Below are 23634 nucleotides of genomic sequence, written 5' to 3' on the forward strand. Positions count from 1 at the left end.
CTTGTTAAGTGTAGTCAGTCCACGGGTCATCCATTACTTATGGGATTATATCTCTTCCCCAACAGGAAGTTGCAAGAGGATCACCCAAGCAGATCTGCTATATAGCTCCTCCCCTCACATGTCATATCCAGTCATTCTTTTGCAACCTAACTAAAGATAGGTCGTTGTGAGAGGTCTGTGGTGTTTTTAAACTTAGTTTATTTCTTCAATCAAAAGTTTATTTTAAATGGCACCGGAGTGTGCTGTTTGTTTCTCAGGCAGCATTAGAAGAAGAATCTGCCTGCGTTTTCTATGATCTTAGCAGACGTAACTCGTCTGGCTGTTCTCGCACATTCTGAGGAGTGAGGTAACTTCAGAAAAGGGGAATACCATGCAGGGCCCCCCTGCAAACGAGGTATGTGCAGTAAATTATTTTTCTAAGCAATGGAATTGACTGAGAAAGTACTGCTGAATAAAACGTTACTTATTAAATTGTTATCCGTTTTTTGGGTATTAAGGGGTTAATCATCCATTTGCTGGTGGGTGCAATCCTTTGCTAACTTAATACATTTACTGTGAAAATTTGGTTGCTATAACTAATTTGGTTCATTGTTATTTCAACTGTGACAGCTTTTTGTGCTTCTTAAAGGCGCAGTAGCGTTTTTTATATTGCTTGTAAATTTAGTTGAAAGTATTTTCCAAGCTTGCTGGTCTCATTGCTAGTCTGTTTAAACATGTCTGACACAGATGAATCTCTTTGTTCACTATGTTTGAAGGCCTATGTGGAGCCCCATAGAAATTTGTGTACTAAGTGCATTGATGTCACTTTAAATAAAAGTCAATCTTTACATGTAAAGAAATTATCACCAGACAACGAGTGGGAAGTTATGCCGACTAACTCTCCTCACGTGTCAGTACCTTCGCCTCCCGCTCAGGAGGTGCGTGATATTGTGGCGCCAAGTACATCAGAGAGGCCCATACAAATCACTTTGCAAGACATGGCTACTGTTATGACAGAAGTATTATCTAAATTGCCAGAATTAAGAGGCAAGCGCGATTGCTCTGGGTTAAGGACAGAGCGCGCTGATGATGGGAGAGCCATGTCCAATACTGCGTCACAATTTGCAGAACATGAGGACGGAGAGCTTCATTCTGTGGGTGACGGATCTGATCCAGGGAGACTGGATTCAGAGATTTCTAATTTTAAATTTAAGCTTGAGAACCTCCGCGTATTGCTAGGGGAGGTATTAGCGGCTCTGAATGATTGTAACACGGTTGCAATTCCAGAGAAATTATGTAGGCTGGATAGATACTATGCGGTACCGGTGTGTACTGACGTTTTTCCTATACCTAAGAGGCTTACAGAAATTATTAGCAAGGAGTGGGATAGACCCGGTGTGCCCTTTCCCCCCCCTCCTATATTTAGGAAAATGTTTCCAATAGACGCCACCACACGGGACTTATGGCAGACGGTCCCTAAGGTGGAGGGAGCAGTTTCTACTTTGGCTAAGCGTACCACTATCCCGGTGGAGGATAGTTGTGCCTTTTCAGATCCAATGGATAAAAAATTAGAAGGTTACCTTAAGAAAATGTTTGTTCAACAAGGTTTTATTTTACAGCCCCTTGCATGCATTGCGCCTGTCACTGCTGCGGCGGCATTCTGGTTTGAGTCTCTGGAAGAGGCCATTCACACAGCTCCATTGGATGAAATTATGAACAAGCTTAAAGCACTTAAGCTAGCTAACGCATTTGTTTCTGATGCCGTCGTACATTTAACCAAACTTACGGCTAAGAACTCCGGATTCGCCATCCAAGTGCGCAGAGCGCTATGGCTTAAATCCTGGTCAGCTGACGTGACTTCTAAATCTAAATTGCTTAATATTCCTTTCAAAGGGCAGACCTTATTCGGGCCCGGCTTGAAAGAAATTATCGCTGACATTACGGGAGGTAAGGGCCATGCTCTGCCTCAGGACAGGGCCAAATCAAAGGCCAAACAGTCTAATTTTCGTGCCTTTCGTAACCTCAAGGCAGGAGCAGCATCAACTTCCTCCGCTCCAAAACAGGAAGGAGCTGTTGCTCGTTACAGACAGGGCTGGAAAACTAACCAGTCCTGGAACAAGGGCAAGCAGGCCAGAAAACCTGCTGCTGCCCCTAAGACAGCATGAAGAGAGGGCCCCCTATCCGGAAACGGATCTAGTGGGGTCAGACTTTCTCTCTTTGCCCAGGCTTGGGCAAGAGATGTCCAGGATCCCTGGGCGTTGGAGATCATATCTCAGGGATATCTTCTGGACTTCAAAGCTTCTCCTCCACAAGGGAGATTTCATCTTTCAAGGTTATCAGCAAACCAAATAAAGAAAGAGGCGTTTCTACGCTGTGTACAAGACCTCTTACTAATGGGGGTGATCCACCCAGTTCCGCGGACGGAACACGGGCAAGGATTCTATTCAAATCTATTTGTGTTTCCCAAAAAAGAGGGAACCTTCAGACCAATCTTGGACTTAAAAATCCTAAACAAATTCCTAAGAGTTCCATCATTCAAAATGGAAACTATTCGAACCATCCTACCCATGATCCAAGAGGGTCAGTACATGACCACAGTGGACTTAAAGGATGCCTACCTTCACATACCGATTCACAAGGATCATTATCGGTACCTAAGATTTGCCTTCCTAGACAGGCATTACCAGTTTGTAGCTCTTCCCTTCGGGTTAGCTACGACTCCAAGAATCTTTACAAAGGTTCTGGGCTCACTTCTGGCGGTACTAAGACCGCGAGGCATAGCGGTGGCTCCGTACCTAGACGACATTCTGATACAAGCGTCAAGTTTTCAAACTGCCAAGTCTCATACAGAGTTAGTTCTGGCATTTCTGAGGTCGCATGGGTGGAAGGTGAACGTGGAAAAGAGTTCTCTATTACCACTTACAAGGGTTCCCTTCCTAGGGACTCTTATAGATTCTGTAGAGATGAGAATTTACCTGACGGAGGCCAGGTTATCAAAACTTCTAAATGCTTGCCGTGCCCTTCATTCCATTCCACACCCGTCAGTAGCTCAGTGCATGGAAGTAATCGGCTTAATGGTAGCGGCAATGGACATAGTACCATTTGCGCACCTGCATCTCAGACCGCTGCAATTGTGCAAGCTAAGTCAGTGGAATGGGGATTATTCAGATTTGTCCCCTCGGCTAAATCTGGATCAAGAGACCAGAGAATCTCTTCTATGGTGGCTTTCTCTGCCCCATCTGTCCAAGGGGATGACCTTTCGCAGGGCCAGATTGGACGATTGTAACAACAGACGCCAGCCTTCTAGGTTGGGGCGCAGTCTGGAATTCCCTGAAGCCTCAGGGATCGTGGACTCAGGAGGAGACACTCCTCCCAATAAATATTCTGGAGTTAAGAGCAATATTCAATGCTCTTCTAGCTTGGCCTCAGTTAGCAACTCTGAGGTTCATCAGATTTCAGTCGGACAACATCACGACTGTGGCTTACATCAACCATCAAGGGGGAACCAGGAGTTCCCAAGCGATGTTGGAAGTCTCAAAGATAATTCGCTGGGCAGAGTCTCACTCTTGCCACCTGTCAGCGATCTACATCCCAGGCGTGGAGAACTGGGAGGCGGATTTTCTAAGTTGCCAGACTTTTCATCCGGGGGAGTGGGAACTTTATCCGGAGGACTTCGCCCAATTGATTCATCGTTGGGGCAAACCAGATCTGGATCTCATGGCGTCTCGCCAGAACGCCAAGCTTCCTTGTTACGGATCCAGGTCCAGGGACCCGGGAGCGGTGCTGATAGATGCTCTGACAGCCCCTTGGGTCTTCAACATGGCTTATGTGTTTCCACCATTTCCGATGCTTCCTCGACTGATTGCCAAGATCAAACAGGAGAGAGCATCGGTGATTCTGATAGCGCCTGCGTGGCCACGCAGGACCTGGTATGCAGACCTAGTGGACATGTCGTCCTGTCCACCATGGTCTCTGCCTCTGAGGCAGGACCTTCTAATTCAGGGTCCTTTCAACCATCCAAATCTAATTTCTCTGAGGCTGACTGCATGGAGATTGAACGCTTGATTCTATCAAAGCGTGGCTTCTCGGAGTCGGTTATTGATACCTTAATACAGGCTAGGAAACCTGTTACCAGAAGAATTTACCATAAGATATGGCGTTAATACTTATATTGGTGCGAATCCAAGAGTTACTCATGGAGTAAGGTTAGGATTCCTAGGATATTGTCTTTTCTACAAGAGGGTTTAGAAAAGGGCTTATCCGCTAGTTCGTTAAAGGGACAGATTTCTGCTCTGTCTATTCTTCTACATAAGCGTCTGGCAGAAGTTCCAGACGTTCAGGCTTTTTGTCAGGCTTTAGCTAGGATTTAGCCTGTGTTTAAAACTGTTGCTCCGCCGTGGAGCTTAAACTTAGTTCTTAACGTTCTGCAAGGCGTTCCATTTGAACCCCTTCATTCCATTGATATCAAGCTGTTATCTTGGAAAGTTCTGTTTTTGATGGCTATTTCCTCGGAGAGTCTCTGAGTTATCTGCCTTACATTGTGATTCTCCTTATCTGATTTTTCATTCAGACAAGGTAGTTCTGCGTACTAAACCTGGGTTATTACCTAAGGTAGTTTCTAACAGGAATATCAATCAAGAGATTGTTGTTCCATCTTTGTGTCCTAACCCTTCTTCAAAGAAGGAACGACTTTTACATAATCTGGACGTAGTCCGTGCCCTGAAGTTCTGTTTGCAGGCAACTAAAGATTTTCGTCAAACTTCTTCCCTGTTTGTCGTTTACTCTGGACAGAGGAGAGGTCAAAAGGCTTCGGCTACCTTTCTCTCCTTTTGGCTTCGTAGCATAATACGTTTAGCCTATGAGACTGCTGGCAGCCTCCTGAAAGAATTACAGCTCATTCTACTAGAGCTGTGGCTTCCACCTGGGCCTTTAAAAATGAGGCCTCTGTTGAACAGATTTGCAAGGCTGCAACTTGGTCTTCACTTCACACTTTTTCAAAATTTTACAAATTTGACACTTTTGCTTCTTCGGAGGCTATTTTTGGGAGAAAGGTACTTCAGGCAGTGGTTCCCTCCGTTTAAAGTTCCTGCCTTGTCCCTCCCTTCATCTGTGTACTTTAGCTTTGGTATTGGTATCCCATAAGTAATGGATGACCCGTGGACTGACTACACTTAACAAGAGAAAACATAATTTATGCTTACCTGATAAATTTATTTCTCTTGTAGTGTAGTCAGTCCACGGCCCGCCCTGTCTTTTAACGCAGTTCTAAATTTTAATTAAACTTCAGTCACCACTGCACCCTATGGTTTCTCCTTTCTCGTCTTGTTTCGGTCGAATGACTGGATATGACATGTGAGGGGAGGAGCTATATAGCAGATCTGCTTGGGTGATCCTCTTGCAACTTCCTGTTGGGGAAGAGATATAATCCCATAAGTAATGGATGACCCGTGGACTGACTACACTACAAGAGAAATAAATTTATCAGGTAAGCATAAATTATGTTTTTTGTTTAAACTTAGTGATCGCAAAAATGCTACAAATTCTCCTGTACAAGTTTTTCCCTGAAATTCCCGGTAGTGAAGGGGTTCTCAACATGTCTGCTGTCTTCTCTCCCTGAAGGCAGTGGCTCATTTTGCAAAAACATAAGTAGGTTGTTTGCTGTTTGAATTAAAATCTGTTTCTTTTTATGTCTAGTTTAACATATTTGTTTTCGCTAAAGCAGCACTGTTTCATATCCCTTTAAGTAAGCAATGTTAAAGAGATCTAAAACATTGTTTCTTTAGTAAGAATATCTTAGATCAAAGTAAACCTAAAAAAAGCAAGCAACATGTTTACTTGCAAAATAAGCAATTCGAAATCTTACTGTAGCCTCTGCCTACAGCTAGATAAGCAAGCAGACATTACAAAACTTATGTTCATGTCATATGATTTTTGCAGCAGAAGTCTTTTACTGATCATGGGCAATAAACTGACGCTAGGTATTTTATGATGTTTCCTTGCAACACTTCAAAGGAAAAACTATTCCTTTGCCTTCCTGTAGAGACCCCAGACTCTTTGAGGGGCTGTGACAGGAAGTAATTGACATTGCACAAATTAAGTTAAAAAAGGAATCAAAGGTAAAACCCTTTTAAACCGATGAATACAATTTGCAATTATTTCTTTTAATTATAACCCACTAATTAGTGCTTTTTTTGTTACAACAATGAAAAAGACTGTTTTATATCCCTTTAATTATGTACTTTGTTGCCTTTTTTGACTAGCCACAGAATGCACCAAAGAGAAGCAATGCGTTTATTTCCACTCTTAGATATGGATTAAAATAAAGCGATTACAAGTAAATCATTGTTAAATATCTTGTCATCTTGTAGCAATTATCAGTCCTCAAAAAAAAGTGTTGTGCTTGTTATTTCTTAATGTAATGAAAATATATTGATTTTCTAAGGTTTCTTTGTATGGAAGAATTTTCATTGACTGTGTTTTTTTCTTCCTTTCCCCCGGCTAAAATGTGCTATGACCTTCTGAATAAATCTGATTAGTTTTGAGATGTGAGCGAGTGACTTATAAAGTGTTTATGTAAACATGTGTGTTGCCTAACATTTTTGTTGAGTGAGAAAAAAATAAATACACATTTTCCATCACCAATAAGTTATGTTCATGTAGAATTGCCAGTTGGCGTCTAGTCAGTGAGTTTTGCATTTTTTTGTTGACACCTTTTTAAGGCACTCTGGGAACCTATTTGCATTAGATAACAAATCCTAAACATTGGACTGACCGAACCGCCCAGTCTGTTTTGTTTTCCATCTCTTTATACTGTGTTTACAAAATGTAGAACTGTTTAGAAACAAAACCATAATCAAAATAAGTTATTTCTTTAGGTTCTTTTCCAAACTCTGAGCTGTTTGAAAATCGCAATTTCTGCAGCCAACTATTTTTATGAGCCAGGACTGTTAAGCATCTCTATTTGTGCTTTTTCCCCCCAGATTGTTAAGTGACTCTTCCCAAACCCGTGAAGATAACAATTCTTCCCTGCAGCCAATAATAGAGGTGGGTACTCTAATAAAATGATAATAATAAAATGTTTGTGTAAAGGATGCAACTGGCAGTGCTTCCCTTGTTCTTTTTTTCTTTCCTAAAATATGGAGAGTCCACAACGTCATCAATTACTAGTGGGAATATCACTCCTGGTCAGCAGGAGGAGGGCAAAGAGCACCACAGCAAAGCTGTTAAGTGTCACTCCCCTATCCATAATCCCCAGTCATTCTCTTTGTCTCTGTCATTGGAGGAGGTGAAGTTTTGGTGTCTGAAGAAAATTGGATTTCTTTTGCTACAAGCAAGATTTTTAGATCTAGCCGTAGTCCACGTTAATCTCTTCAGTAGGGTAGTGGTGGCTTTAAAGCAGTCAGGAACTTGTAAGGTGGGCCTTGCTCTGTTTTCCTAACATATTTGCTGCCCATGGTATAGAAAGCCAGAGTAGGTTTACTCTGTTCTTTCTCTTTTTTTACAGGTCTCTCTGAGGAGTATGTGTCCTCTCACACCTTGTAAATTGTCGTTCTGTCGGACAGCTATATTGCAGCTAAGTGTTTTCTTGTTTTCTAGGTTCTGGAGACATTGCACTTAAAGAGGCTGCAACTTCTGGGGACATTTTATATACTTGGGTTGGGATATCTACTGGCAGGGGACAGGCACTTGTTCATGTGTGGAGACTAATGTAAAATTGTTACCTTTATTTCAATGGCTCATTATTGGTGGTATGTAGGGATGCACCGAAATTTCGGCCGCAGAAAGTTTCGGGCGAAAAATGGCATTTTTGGCTATTTTGTTTTTTGTTTTTTTTTTTTGCCTGTTATTTTCGGTAAAATTATATGTTTCAAATTTGATGCTAGCCTAGAGCTGCTGTTTAAGTTTATTACTTGACTTACTGTTCTGCATATAATGAGCTTTCTAGGACTATACTTTATTTGGATAATTGGTAAAAAAAACAACAACCTGTAAATGTGATTCTGTTACATAGAACTAAATGAAGAATAATACAGTATATTGATATTTATAATTGTTTTTAGAAGGGATGCACCAAAATTTTGGTCACAGAAACATTTTGACCGAAAATGGCATTTTTTGCCTGTTTTTTTTTTTTCTTGGTAAAATTATTGTGTAGCATTTTATTGTTTTAAGATATTTTTAATTTTAGTGTGTTACTTTCAATAAAAGTGTGGGGTTTTTTTATTGGCTCTAATTATGCAAAAAAAAAAAAAACTAAAAAAAAAATAATTTGAAAATAATTTGAAAAAATACATTTTCGGTATCCGTTTCGGTTTTCGGCCAAGTGCATCCCGGATTTTCGGTTTCGGTCCAGAATTTCCATTTCGGTGCATCACTAGTGGTATGTGTTGTGAAACTATCGCTGGAAATCGCAAGAGATTTTCTGTGGGAGTAATGGTTTGCTTCATTTTTAGAAATGAGTGATTATACCTTTAACATGCTTTCATGACAGTTGGCTGCTAGACACATATACTAGGAAACTGCAAGAAATTTACTGTGGCGGGTTTTTTCTGGTACTTTCAATTCTAGTGTACAATTGTGTCGGCCGGATGGTCATGTGACCTGCTTTTAGGTGTTAGCAGAGCGGCGTCTTTCCGACATTGCTAGCTTCTCTTGGTTGGCAGGGGATCTGTCTGTTTGCTGTTCTATCCAAGATTTAGTGTTCGGAGGTCAGGTAAGACACCTCAGTAGAAGCTGAGGTGTAGAGGTCTCTGTTAGTTTTATTTGGTTAGCATATTTAACTCTCCAAAATTCTTGAGGTAAAGAGACTGTGCATAGGTCTTTCTTTAGCTAATGTAACGCTTTTATACGCTTGGGGAAAATTGCCTTTGTTTTTAAAGAGACAGTATTAGAATTTCTTTAAATTAAAGGGAAAAAAAAGTTTTTTATTTTTCCCCCAGCAATATCTCTTACATCATGTATATGGAGCAAGACTCATATATGATGGATATCATGGATATGGAGCAAGAACAAAACTGTCTTTTTCTAAATGCTTGCTGTTCTGCATGCTTAACTACAACTCTTGAGAATAAAAATAGATTGTTGCCCTCTGAGCCTAATGTCTCCCAGGATGATGCTGTTCAGGCAATGCCACAGCTTTCTATTCAAACGTACCAAGCCTCAATCTATTCAAACGTACCATGCAGTGCCCTGCGGTTCCTCTCAATCTCCTGGAGGAGTTTATTTGCCTGCATAAATTGCTGCACAGGTATCTTCAGCGGTATCTGCGGCATTATCTGCTTTCCCTATGTTAAAGGGAAACGCAAGAGGAAAATTAGAAATTCAGATAGTAAGGGTTCTGTCCCATCTCCTGTTACTCAAGTTGCCCTCCCTCATAAGTCTGATGAGGAGGATATGTCGGTAGCTTCTGAGGGTGAAATCTCAGATTCGGACTGTATAATTCCTTCATCTGATGCTGAAGTAGAACCTTCAGGTTTAAGCTTGAACACCTTTTGTGTATTGTTAAAAGAGGCTTTGGCTACTTGGTAAGACTCAGATACTCCTTTCGTCAACCCTAAGAAGTCTAGCAAACGTAATAAATACTATGATGTTCCTCCCTCTGTGGAAGTGTTTCCTGTTTCAGACCGTGCTACGGAGATTATTTAACAGGAATGGAAGAGACCAGGGATACCTTTTTCCCCATTTCCCGTCTTTAAAAAAAATGTTGCCTGTCGCTGATTCCATTAAAGATTCATGGCGCACGGTGCCTAATGTAGAAGGGGTCATTTCTACTCTGGCTAAGAGAACTACGATCCCTATAGAGGATATCTGCTCTTTTAAGGATACAATGGACAAAAAGCTGGAGGCTTATTTGAAGAAGATGTATGTTCATCAACGCCTTCAATGGCAACCTGCAGTTTGTAATCAAGTGCGGCATCTTATTGGTACGATGCCTTGTCTGATTCCCTTCAGGTAGAGACTCTTTTGGAGGAGATCCAAGACAGGATTAAGGCTCTCAAGCTATACTATATTTCTGATGCTACCATGCAAGTTATTAAAATGGGAGCCAAGATATCTGGCTTTGCTGTGCTATCCCGCAGAGCGTTGTTGCTAAAATCTTGGTCAGCTGATGATACTTCCAAGTCCAAGCTTCTGGCACTTCTTTACAAGGGTAAGACCTTGTTTGGACCTGGTCTGGCAGAAATAATTTCTGATATTACGGGTGGAAAAGGGTCTTTTCTACCACAGGACAAGAAGAATAGACCTAAAGGTTGTCATAGTAATTTTCATTCCTTTCGTAACTTCAAAGGAAAGTCTTCCTCTTCCAAACAGGAACAGTCCAAGTCTTCTTAGAAACCTAATCTGTCTTGGAACAAAGGGAAAGCAATCAACCTGCAGCTGAGTCTAAATTCATCATGAAGGGTTTGCCCCCGCTCCGGGATCGGATCAAGTGGGGGGCAGACTTTCTCTGTTTTATCAAGCATGGATGTGAGATGTCCCAGATCCCTGGGCTGTGGACATAGTATCTCAGGGTTACAAAATAGAATTCAAAACTTTTCCTCCCAGGGGCAGGTTCCACCTCTCAAGATTATCTGCAGACCAAATAAAGAGAGGCATTTTTGAATTGCGTTTGGGTCCTTTCTTCCCTGGGAGTGATAGTTCCAGTTCCTGTAAGGGAACAGGATCTAGGATTCTATTCAAATCTGTTTGTGGTTCCCAAAAAAGAGGGAACTTTTCATCCTATTCTAGACCTAAAGTGTCTCAACAAGTTTCTCAGGATACCGTCCTTCAAAATGGAAACCATTCGTTCCATTCTTCCCTTGGTCCAAGAGGGTCAGTTCATGACGACCAAGACTTGAAGGATGCATATCTTCATGTTCCCATCCACAGGGATCATCACAAATACCTGAGATTTGCCTTTCTAAACAAACACTTTCAGTTTGTGGCTCTTCCGTTTGGCCTTGCCACAGCTCCCAGAATTTTCTCAAAGGTTTTGGGGGCTCTCTTGGCAGTGATCAGGTCTCGGGCAATTGCAGTGGCGCCCTACCTGGACGACATATTGGTTCAGGCGCCATCTTTTCAACTAGCAAGCTCTCATACAGAGATCTTGTCTTTTCTACGTTCCCACGGATGGAAAGTGAATCTGGAAAAGAGTTCCCTTGTTCCAGCTACAAGGGTAGTTTTCTTAGGGACCATAATAGATTCCCTATCTATGAAAATATTTCTTACAGAGGTCAGAAAATCCAAAATTCTTTCCTCCTTGCCTCTCTCTGCGGTCTACTATTCGGCCATCAGTGGCTCAATGTATTGAGGTAATTGGTCTGATGGTCGCTTCCATGGACATCATTCCCTTTGCGTTATTCCGTTTGAGAGCAGTTGTGCATTCTCAGTCAATGGAACAGGGACCATTCGACTCTGTCTCAGAGGATAGATCTAGACCAGTCGACAAGAGACTCTCTGCCGTGGTGGCTTTCTCAGGCGCATCTGTCTCAGGTCACGTTTCCGGAGACCATCCTGGGTGATTGTGACCAAGGACGCCAGCGTGCTAGGCTGGTGAGCAGTCTGGGACTCATTAAAGGCACAGGGATGATAGACTCGGAGGTGTCTGCTCTCCCCATAAACATCTTGGAGTTGAGAGCGATTTACAATGCTCTGATGGCTTGGCCTCAGTTGTCCTTAGCCCACATTATCAGGCTCCAGTCGGACAATATCACCTCAGTGGCTTACATCAACCACCAGGTAGGAACTCGGAGTTCCTTAGCCATGAAGGTGGTGGCTCGGATTGTCCAGTGGGCGGAAGCTCACAATTGCTGTCTTTCTGCCGTCTACATTCCAGGTGTGGGAAATTGGGAAGCAGACTTCCTGAGCAGGCAGACATTTCATCCCGGGGAGTGGACTCTCCATCTGGAGGTGTTCTCCAGGTTAGCCCTCAAATGGGGGGTGCCGGAGTTAGATCTGATGACGTCTCAGCAGAACGCCAAGTTTCCAAGGTACGGTTCAAGGTCAAGAGATCCTCAGATTGCCCTGATAGATGCTATGGCGGTTCTTTGGGATTTCAGTCTGGCATATCTGTTTTCTCCGTTTGCTCTCCTTCCACGACTCATTGCTCATATCAACCAGGAGAGAGCGTTGGTAATTCTGATAGCTCCTGCATGGTCTTGCAGGATCTGGTATGCAGACCTAGTGAAGATGTTATCTCTTCCACCTTGGAGGTTGCCTCTGAGGAAGGACCTTCAAACTCAGGGTCCATTCCTTCATCCAAATCTCGTTTCTCTGAAGCTGACTGCTTGGAGATTGAACGTTTAGTTCTGTCTAAGCGTGTTTTTTCTGAGTCGTCATTGAGACCATGATTCAGGCTTGCAAGCTTGTTACTAGGAAGGTTTATCATAAGGTTTGGCATAAATTCCTTTATTGGTGTGAATCCAAGGGCTACTCTTGGAGTAGGGTCAGGATTCCTAGGATTTTGTCTTTTCTCCAGGAAGGTCTGGAGAAGGGATTGTCAGTCAGTTCTCTAAAGGGTCAGATTTCTGCATTATCTATTTTGTTACACAAGCGTCTTCCTGATGTTCCAGATGTTCAATCTTTTTGTCAGGCCATGGTCGGTCGAATGACTGGAGATCATGGGTAGGGGAGTGATACTTAACAGCTTTGCTGTGGTGCTCTTTGCCTCCTCCTGCTGGCCAGGAGTGATATTCCCACTAGTAATTGATGACGTCGTGGACTCTCCATATCTGGAAAGAAAGAAATTTATCAGGTAAGCATAAATTTAGTTTTTTCTTCTTTTTGGTTTGGTTAGTGTGATTATTCTAGCAATTTAAATGAATATAAAATAGCACTAACAACATTAAAGGGACAGTCAACACCAAAAATGTGTATCTAAATCACATGCTCTATCTGACTCATGAAAAAAAAAAAACTTTCCAATTTACACTGCTGATTGGTGGCTGCACATATATTCCTCATGTTTTTGGCTCATCCGGTGTTTGCAGCTAGCTCCCAGTAGTGCATTGCTGCTTCTTCAACAAAGAAAAATAGATAATAGAAGAAAATTGGAAGGTTGGTTAAAATTGTATTCTCTGTCTGAATCATAAAAGAAAACTTTTGGGTTTTATGTCCCTTGAAGCATTTTATATTAAAATCTTAAAGTATTTCAATATGTAAATAACTTGCACTTTAAATGGTACAAGTATTATCTGATACATTTACAGCTTTGTAACAAAATCAAGTGTGGAACGTGCGCTAGCATTGATATTTAAGGAATGTGGGGGGTGTACAGCAGTGAATGCTTTTGGCTACTTGTATGGCCAGTTAGTTGGAGCGACCCTGTGCATAACGTCACCTGCAGTCACAGCTCATGCACGAGGATACAAAATATATGACTGTACAGCATTTATTATGCAAGTGCTAATGTGTCACCTTCAGTAAGGGGACGAGGAAAGGTAACTCATTTCCGCTCCTGGTTTTGTTGCAAAATAGTATTTTTTTCACATAAATAAATTGTGACTAATAATAATATTAATATCAAATGTATTTAAAAAAATACAGTAGCTATCAGGATCAAAATTGCCTGTATTACACCTGAACGGCTCTCAATATAAGTTTCCTTTGTTGTTTATTAAACTTTGCAATCCATATTTAATAGCACACACCTTATTGACTAAGTTGCTGTATTCCATATGTACTGGGTACAACTGCCACGAAATCAGAGGCTTGAGACCCATGAACCCCCCCAGTTACATTTTATGCCACAGTTTCGTTGACATAGCAGCAGGTTTTTTATACACTTGTGGCATATATGATGCGGTGTTCTCCCCAGGACATGTTTAGTGGTCGCATCACCCGGCTAATTTTACTGACCATCTGGCTAAAATGTTAGCCAATAAGTTAGTGTACTGAACAGCATATATAATATTTGCCAGTTGTCATGGTAAACATTGCGCCGTTCCTCCGCCCGCACCTTGTACTTCATTTAGCTGAGCGATGACGAATCTGGTTTCTAAACGTTGCATGCCACACAAGCTGGACGCCATGTGGGGCATGCAATGTTTAGAAGCTGGATTTGTCATTGCTCAGCTAAATTAAGTATGTGGTGCGGGCGGAGGAACTGCGCAATGTTTACAAGCACTAGATGGTATATATATTACAAATAAATGGTCTTAAAAAAAAAATCATCAATGAAAGTGCCCCTGTTTTGAAGGCTAATTGTATATACTGTTCAGTACACTAAGATCCTTTACAATTACTTTAAGCTAAAATTAGCTAATATTTAAAAATGTTAAATTTTTATTACACAAATTATTATATACATTTATGTTAAATTATACAATTCATTTATGCTTATTTATGCTTTGTTTAGCAGAAAAGGATACAATATTAGAAAATATTATACTCCCCCCGGCTACTTCATAATGACACACTGTGGTGTGTGGTGAATATATTTTAATTTGTTTTTGAAACATTTCTTATTTCTCCAACATAGGTGTGTCCGGTCCACGGCGTCATCCTTACTTGTGGGATATTCTCCTCCCCAACAGGAAATGGCAAAGAGCCCAGCAAAGCTGGTCACATGATCCCTCCTAGGCTCCGCCTACCCCAGTCATTCTCTTTGCCGTTGCACCGGCAACATCTCCACGGAGATGGTTAAGAGTTTTTAAGGAGAGGTCAAAAAGCAACTTCTACCTCTCTTTCTTTTTGGCTTAAAAGCATTATCCGATTGGCTTATGAGACTGCCGGACGGCAGCCTCCTGACAGAATAACAGCTCACTCCACTAGGGCTGTGGCTTCCTCATGAGCCTTCAAGAACGAGGCTTCTGTTGACCAGATATGTAAGGCAGCGACTTGGTCTTCACTGCACACTTTTGCCAAATTTTACAAATTTGATACTTTTGCTTCTTCGGAGGCTATTTTTGGGAGAAAGGTTTTGCAAGCCGTGGTGCCTTCCATTTAGGTGACCTGATTTGCTCCCTCCCTTCATCCGTGTCCTAAAGCTTTGGTATTGGTTCCCACAAGTAAGGATGACGCCGTGGACCGGACACACCTATGTTGGAGAAAACAGAATTTATGCTTACCTGATAAATTACTTTCTCCAACGGTGTGTCCGGTCCACGGCCCGCCCTGGTTTTTTTTAATCAGGTCTGATGAATTATTTTCTCTAACTACAGTCACCACGGTATCATATGGTTTCTCCTATGCATATTTCCTCCTGTACGTCGGTCGAATGACTGGGGTAGGCGGAGCCTAGGAGGGATCATGTGACCAGCTTTGCTGGGCTCTTTGCCATTTCCTGTTGGGGAGGAGAATATCCCACAAGTAAGGATGACGCCGTGGACCGGACACACCGTTGGAGAAAGTAGTTTATCAGGTAAGCATAAATTCTGTTTTTTTGATTCTTTGCTCCTATATGCTCTGGAATGTATCTAGGTAACCGTTGTTGCTATAGAAATCACCCAGATTCTGTTCATATCTGAGATGTTGGTATCTTATGCTATTGGTACTAATCTATAGATTCTCCATGTATTATTTGTAGCAGTCTGCAGAATTACAGAAAAAGCTTCACCAATTGGAGGAGCAACTTCACAATGAGATGCAATCTAAAGACGAACTGGAGCACAAGCACAGGTGATTGGTAACTTCTTCTTGTTAATAGCAAAAGGAGTTTTATTTCCTTCATGTTGACTTGGGGGTCATTTATTCAGAATAATAATAATGATAATCTGTTTTAGGCATTGGAAAAATTGTGGATTTAGTATTTGTTTGCAGCACTTTCACACGGATATATAGGGCGCTGAATGCTGCTGCCTGACGCTATTCACTAAAGTTAAGAGCCCTTATACTGAATCGTGTCCGCACACAAACATGTGTTTGACATTAAAACTAAAATCATTGTAAATTAAGCTTTACACAATTATGTTTACAAAATAATTAGATTAAATAGAAAAATAAAATGAAGATTCTACTATTTGGTTAAAAGAAAAAAAAATGTTATGGAGCACATTTAAAAATTCCAATCAACTCACGGAGACATGATTTCCTGACTCACCTTACAGTGCTTTTATCGCTGCTGTGGATTCTGGGTAGGGACATGCAGAGAAGGTTACTACCCACTTTTTTTGCCGTATTCGCTGATCCATAATCCCTTGCTGCAGTGAGAGCACAGTGTGGCTGGATCTGTGAGACTTAAAGGGACACTAAACCCAAATGTTTTCTTTAATGATTCAGAAAGAGCATGCAATTTTAAGCAACTTTCTAATTTACTCCTATTAATTTTTCTTCGTTTTCTTGCTATCTTTATTTAAAAAGCAAGAATGTAAAGCTTAAGAGCCGGCCCATTTTTGGTTCAGAACCTGGGTTATGCTTGCTTATTGGTTTGCTAAATGTAGCAAGCTATTCAGGGTGCTGAACTGGAAATGGGCTGACTCCTAATCTTTAAAGGGACAGTTCACCCAAAAAATTTCTCCCCTTTAAATTATTCCCAATTATCCTTTTTACCTGCTAGAATGTATTAAATTGGTTACAAGTAGCTCCTTTACTCCTATTTCAGCATCTGAAATAGCTGATTTAGCCTGTGGTATAGCCACCTATACTGAAAGTTTTGATACTGGAGTATAGGCTATTGAATAGCCTAAGTAAACATAGCCAGTAGAAGAAGTTACACTCTCAGTAGGATGCAGGATAGTTAAGTAATAAAATAATTGTCCATTGTTCTCTCTATGTATTGAGCTTTGGTGTTCCAGCCAATTAAAATATAAGGAAGCAAGTCTGTGTACACAAAGTTATAACATAATGAGCTATGATATCACCTTAAAGTTCAACCCATTGTAATAGGCTGTGGTTTCAAATCAGCTACTTCATATACACAAATAAGCATGAAAATGCAATTTCTCAAATATTTTATACTCTGCAGTTGGTATAACAAGTTATTTAAATACATTAATGGAAAAACAATTTTACAGTGTACTGTCCCTTTAAATTCCTGTATTTTAAATAAAGATAGCTAGAAAACAAAGAAAATTTGATATTGGGAGTAAATTAGAAAGTTGCTTAAAATTGCCGGATCTATCTGAATCATTAAAGACATTTCTCCAACATAGGTGTGTCCGGTCCACGGCGTCATCCTTACTTGTGGGATATTCTCTTCCCCAACAGGAAATGGCAAAGAGCCCAGCAAAGCTGGTCACATGATCCCTCCTAGGCTCCGCCTACCCCAGTCATTCTCTTTGCCGTTGTACAGGCAACATCTCCACGGAGATGGCTTAGAGTTTTTTAGTGTTTAACTGTAGTTTTTATTATTCAATCAAGAGTTTGTTATTTTAAAATAGTGCTGGTATGTACTATTTACTCAGAAACAGAAAAGAGATGAAGATTTCTGTTTGTATGAGGAAAATGATTTTAGCAACCGTCACTAAAATCCATGGCTGTTCCACACAGGACTGTTGAGAGGAAATTAACTTCAGTTGAGGGAACAGTGAGCAGTCTCTTGCTGCTTGAGGTATGACACATTCTAACAAGACGATGTAATGCTGGAAGCTGTCATTTTCCCTATGGGATCCGGTAAGCCATGTTTATTAAGATAGTAAATAAGGGCTTCACAAGGGCTTATTAAGACTGTAGACTTTTTCTGGGCTAAATCGATTCATTATTAACACATATTTAGCCTTGAGGAATCGTTTAATCTGGGTATTTTGATAAGATTATATCGGCAGGCACTGTTTTAGACACCTTATTCTTAGGGGCTTTCCCAAAGCATAGGCAGAGCCTCATTTTCGCGCCGGTGTTGCGCACTTGTTTTTGAGAGGCATGACATGCAGTCGCATGTGTGAGGAGCTCTGATACATAGAAAAGACTTTCTGAAGGCGTCATTTGGTATCGTATTCCCCTTTGGGCTTGGTTGGGTCTCAGCAAAGCAGATACCAGGGACTGTAAAGGGGTTAAAGTTATAAACGGCTCCGGTTCCGTTATTTTAAGGGTTAAAGCTTCCAAATTTGGTGTGCAATACTTTTAAGGCTTTAAGACACTGTGGTGAAATTTTGGTGAATTTTGAACAATTCCTTCATATTTTTTCGCAATTGCAGTAATAAAGTGTGTTCAGTTTAAAATTTAAAGTGACAGTAACGGTTTTATTTTAAAACGTTTTTTTGTACTTTGTTATCAAGTTTATGCCTGTTTAACATGTCTGAACTACCAGATAGACTGTGTTCTGAATGTGGGGAAGCCAGAGTTCCTTCTCATTTAAATAAATGTGATTTATGTGACAATGACAATGATGCCCAAGATGATTCCTCAAGTGAGGGGAGTAAGCATGGTACTGCATCATTCCCTCCTTCGTCTACACGAGTCTTGCCCACTCAGGAGGCCCCTAGTACATCTAGCGCGCCAATACTCCTTACTATGCAACAATTAACGGCTGTAATGGATAATTCTGTCAAAAACATTTTAGCCAAAATGCACACTTATCAGCGTAAGCGCGACTGCTCTGTTTTAGATACTGAAGAGCATGACGACGCTGATAATAATGGTTCTGAAGGGCCCCTAAACCAGTCTGATGGGGCCAGGGAGGTTTTGTCTGAGGGAGAAATTACTGATTCAGGGAACATTTCTCAACAAGCTGAACCTGATGTGATTACGTTTAAATTTAAGTTGGAACATCTCCGCATTCTGCTTAAGGAGGTATTATCCACTCTGGATGATTGTGACAAGTTGGTCATCCCAGAGAAACTATGTAAAATGGACAAGTTCCTAGAGGTCCCGGGGCTCCCGGAAGCTTTTCCTATACCCAAGCGGGTGGCGGACATTGTAAATAAAGAATGGGAAAGGCCCGGTATTCCTTTCGTCCCTCCCCCCATATTTAAAAAATTGTTTCCTATGGTCGACCCCAGAAAGGACTTATGGCAGACAGTCCCCAAGGTCGAGGGAGCGGTTTCCACTTTAAACAAACGCACCACTATACCCATAGAAGATAGTTGTGCTTTCAAAGATCCTATGGATAAAAAATTAGAAGGTTTACTTAAAAAGATGTTTGTTCAGCAGGGTTACCTTCTACAACCAATTTCATGCATTGTCCCTGTCGCTACAGCCGCGTGTTTCTGGTTCGATGAGCTGGTAAAGGCGGTCGATAGTGATTCTCCTCCTTATGAGGAGATTATGGACAGAATCAATGCTCTCAAATTGGCTAATTCTTTCACCCTAGACGCCACTTTGCAATTGGCTAGGTTAGCGGCTAAGAATTCTGGGTTTGCTATTGTGGCGCGCAGAGCGCTTTGGTTGAAATCTTGGTCAGCTGATGCGTCTTCCAAGAACAAGCTACTTAACATTCCTTTCAAGGGGAAAACGCTGTTTGGCCCTGACTTGAAAGAGATTATCTCTGATATCACTGGGGGTAAGGGCCACGCCCTTCCTCAGGATCGGCCTTTCAAGGCCAAAAATAAACCTAATTTTCGTCCCTTTCGTAGAAACGGACCAGCCCAAAGTGCTACGTCCTCTAAGCAAGAGGGTAATACTTCTCAAGCCAAGCCAGCTTGGAGACCAATGCAAGGCTGGAACAAGGGAAAGCAGGCCAAGAAACCTGCCACTGCTACCAAGACAGCATGAAATGTTGGCCCCCGATCCGGGACCGGATCTGGTGGGGGGCAGACTCTCTCTCTTCGCTCAGGCTTGGGCAAGAGATGTTCTAGATCCTTGGGCGCTAGAAATAGTCTCCCAAGGTTATCTTCTGGAATTCAAGGGGCTTCCCCCAAGGGGGAGGTTCCACAATTCTCAGTTGTCTTCAGACCACATAAAAAGACAGGCATTCTTACGTTGTGTAGAAGACCTGTTAAAAATGGGAGTGATTCATCCTGTTCCATTAGGAGAACAGGGGATGGGGTTCTACTCCAATCTGTTCATAGTTCCCAAAAAAGAGGGAACGTTCAGACCAATCTTAGATCTCAAGATCTTAAACAAGTTTCTCAAGGTTCCATCGTTCAAAATGGAAACCATTCGAACAATTCTTCCTTCCATCCAGGAAGGTCAATTCATGACCACGGTGGATTTAAAGGATGCGTATCTACATATTCCTATCCACAAGGAACATCATCGGTTCCTAAGGTTCGCATTCCTGGACAAGCATTACCAGTTCGTGGCGCTTCCTTTCGGATTAGCCACTGCTCCAAGGATTTTCACAAAGGTACTAGGGTCCCTTATAGCAGTGCTAAGACCAAGGGGCATTGCTGTAGTACCTTACTTGGACGACATTCTGATTCAAGCGTCGTCCCTTCCTCAAGCAAAGGCTCACACGGACATCGTCCTGGCCTTTCTCAGATCTCACGGATGGAAAGTGAACGTGGAAAAGAGTTCTCTATCTCCGTCAACAAGGGTTCCCTTCTTGGGAACAATAATGGACTCCTTAGAAATGAGGATTTTTCTGACAGAGGCCAGAAAAACAAAACTTCTAGACTCTTGTCGGATACTTCATTCCGTTCCTCTTCCTTCCATAGCGCAGTGCATGGAAGTGATAGGTTTGATGGTAGCGGCAATGGACATAGTTCCTTTTGCGCGCATTCATCTAAGACCATTACAACTGTGCATGCTCAGTCAGTGGAATGGGGACTATACAAACTTGTCTCCGAGGATACAAGTAAATCAGAGGACCAGAGACTCACTCCGTTGGTGGCTGTCCCTGGACAACCTGTCACAAGGGATGACCTTCCGCAGACCAGAGTGGGTCATTGTCACGACCGACGCCAGTCTGATGGGCTGGGGCGCGGTCTGGGGATCCCTGAAAGCTCAGGGTCTTTGGTCTCGGGAAGAATCTCTTCTACCGATAAATATTCTGGAACTGAGAGCGATATTCAATGCTCTCAAGGCTTGGCCTCAGCTAGCGAGGGCCAAGTTCATACGGTTTCAATCAGACAACATGACAACTGTTGCGTACGTCAACCATCAGGGGGGAACAAGGAGTTCCCTGGCGATGGAAGAAGTGACCAAAATCATTCTATGGGCGGAGTCTCACTCCTGCCACCTGTCTGCTATCCACATCCCAGGAGTGGAAAATTGGGAAGCGGATTTTCTGAGTCGTCAGACATTGCATCCGGGGGAGTGGGAACTCCATCCGGAAATCTTTGCCCAAGTCACTCAACTGTGGGGCATTCCAGACATGGATCTGATGGCCTCTCGTCAGAACTTCAAAGTTCCTTGCTACGGGTCCAGATCCAGGGATCCCAAGGCGGCTCTAGGGGATGCACTAGTAGCACTTTGGACCTTCAAACTAGCTTATGTATTCCCGCCGTTTCCTCTCATCCCCAGGCTGGTAGCCGGGATCAATCAGGAAAGGGCGTCGGTGATCTTGATAGCTCCTGCGTGGCCACGCAGGACTTGGTATGCAGATCTGGTGAATATGTCATCGGCTCCACCATGGAAGCTACCTTTGAGACGAGACCTTCTTGTTCAAGGTCCGTTCGAACATCCGAATCTGGTCTCACTCCAGCTGACTGCTTGGAGATTGAACGCTTGATCTTATCGAAGCGAGGGTTCTCAGATTCTGTTATCGATACTCTTGTTCAGGCCAGAAAGCCTGTAACTAGAAAGATTTACCACAAAATTTGGAAAAAATATATCTGTTGGTGTGAATCTAAAGGATTCCCTTGGGACAAGGTTAAGATTCCTAAGATTCTATCGTTCCTTCAAGAAGGATTGGAAAAAGGATTATCTGCAAGTTCCCTGAAGGGACAGATTTCTGCCTTGTCTGTGTTACTTCACAAAAAGCTGGCAGCTGTGCCAGATGTTCAAGCCTTTGTTCAGGCTCTGGTTAGAATCAAGCCTGTTTACAAACCTTTGACTCCTCCTTGGAGTCTCAACTTAGTTCTTTCAGTTCTTCAGGGGGTTCCGTTTGAACCCTTACATTCCGTTGATATTAAGTTATTATCTTGGAAAGTTTTGTTTTTGGTTGCAATTTCTTCTGCTAGAAGAGTTTCAGAGTTATCTGCTCTGCAGTGTTCTCCTCCTTATCTGGTGTTCCATGCAGATAAGGTGGTTTTACGTACTAAACCTGGTTTTCTTCCAAAAGTTGTTTCTAACAAAAACATTAACCAGGAGATTATCGTACCTTCTCTGTGTCCGAAACCAGTTTCGAAGAAGGAACGTTTGTTGCACAATTTGGATGTTGTTCGCGCTCTAAAATTCTATTTAGATGCTACAAAGGATTTTAGACAAACATCTTCCTTGTTTGTTGTTTATTCCGGTAAAAGGAGAGGTCAAAAAGCAACTTCTACCTCTCTCTCTTTTTGGATTAAAAGCATCATCAGATTGGCTTACGAGACTGCCGGACGGCAGCCTCCCGAAAGAATCACAGCTCATTCCACTAGGGCTGTGGCTTCCACATGGGCCTTCAAGAACGAGGCTTCTGTTGATCAGATATGTAGGGCAGCGACTTGGTCTTCACTGCACACTTTTACCAAATTTTACAAGTTTGATACTTTTGCTTCTTCTGAGGCTATTTTTGGGAGAAAGGTTTTGCAAGCCGTGGTGCCTTCCATCTAGGTGACCTGATTTGCTCCCTCCCATCATCCGTGTCCTAAAGCTTTGGTATTGGTTCCCACAAGTAAGGATGACGCCGTGGACCGGACACACCTATGTTGGAGAAAACAGAATTTATGTTTACCTGATAAATTACTTTCTCCAACGGTGTGTCCGGTCCACGGCCCGCCCTGGTTTTTTTAATCAGGTCTGATAATTTATTTTCTTTAACTACAGTCACCACGGTATCATATGGTTTCTCCTATGCAAATATTCCTCCTTAACGTCGGTCGAATGACTGGGGTAGGCGGAGCCTAGGAGGGATCATGTGACCAGCTTTGCTGGGCTCTTTGCCATTTCCTGTTGGGGAAGAGAATATCCCACAAGTAAGGATGACGCCGTGGACCGGACACACCGTTGGAGAAAGTAATTTATCAGGTAAACATAAATTCTGTTTTTTTGGGTTTAGTATCCCTTTAACTCAGAGATATAAATGGACTACACATTAAAATGCTGGGCTGTACTACTATTATAGCTGAATGGTTTATTTTCCATCACATAACCTAAACAATTAAACATGAACCACCGTTATGTATGTAAATATTATATTTATACATTTTGTGTACAGAGACTTTATACTTTCTTGTAGAGAAAATGACTTCCACAGCTTATTCACACTGTTGCACATTTTGTTTCGTAGATCTGTAAATTCTCGTTTGGAAAAGATTATGAAGGACCTGGATGAAGAGGTAGACATAAACTGTTACATTTTTATAGAGCAAAATCTACAGCACCATCTTAAAGCAAATTGTAGTTAATTAATACATCTTGATAAGTACAGGACTTTTTTTTTATAGGATTTTCAGTGTTTTCTGGGTGAACACCAGTAATAAAAATACTTTCTTTATACTATTAAACAACACTAGAAATATAAGTGCAGCTTACAAGCCATGGAGATGTGATGTATGTTTAGTGATTGTAAGTGTGTAACAAATGGAAAATACTCTTGTTAAATTAACATTAACTCTCCACAGGCAAATTCTAGAAAAAACCTTGAATCCACAAGTCGGCAACTTGAACGGGAAAAAGCTCTTCTGCAGCACAAGAACACAGAGTACCAAAGAAAAGCAGAAAATGAGGCAGAAAAGAAACGCAGTTTGGAACATGAAGGTATTGGCACGAGCAGAG

General features: G+C 41.9%; 1 protein-coding gene across 3 annotated transcripts in view; it reads left to right on the forward strand.

Moving 5' to 3' along the window:
* Nucleotides 1-23634, forward strand: part of ROCK2 (Rho associated coiled-coil containing protein kinase 2) — a 653542-nt gene that overhangs the window by 464066 nt on the left and 165842 nt on the right. For all 3 annotated transcript variants that reach the window (XM_053709676.1, XM_053709677.1, XM_053709678.1), the window contains exons 10-13: nt 6960-7023; nt 15485-15576; nt 23147-23195; nt 23481-23616. In XM_053709676.1, the coding sequence (XP_053565651.1) occupies nt 6960-7023; nt 15485-15576; nt 23147-23195; nt 23481-23616 (341 nt within the window). The remainder of the gene's footprint in view (nt 1-6959; nt 7024-15484; nt 15577-23146; nt 23196-23480; nt 23617-23634) is intronic.

Source organism: Bombina bombina, chromosome 4 (genome assembly GCF_027579735.1).
Source record: "Bombina bombina isolate aBomBom1 chromosome 4, aBomBom1.pri, whole genome shotgun sequence".
Classification (NCBI taxonomy): domain Eukaryota; kingdom Metazoa; phylum Chordata; class Amphibia; order Anura; family Bombinatoridae; genus Bombina; species Bombina bombina.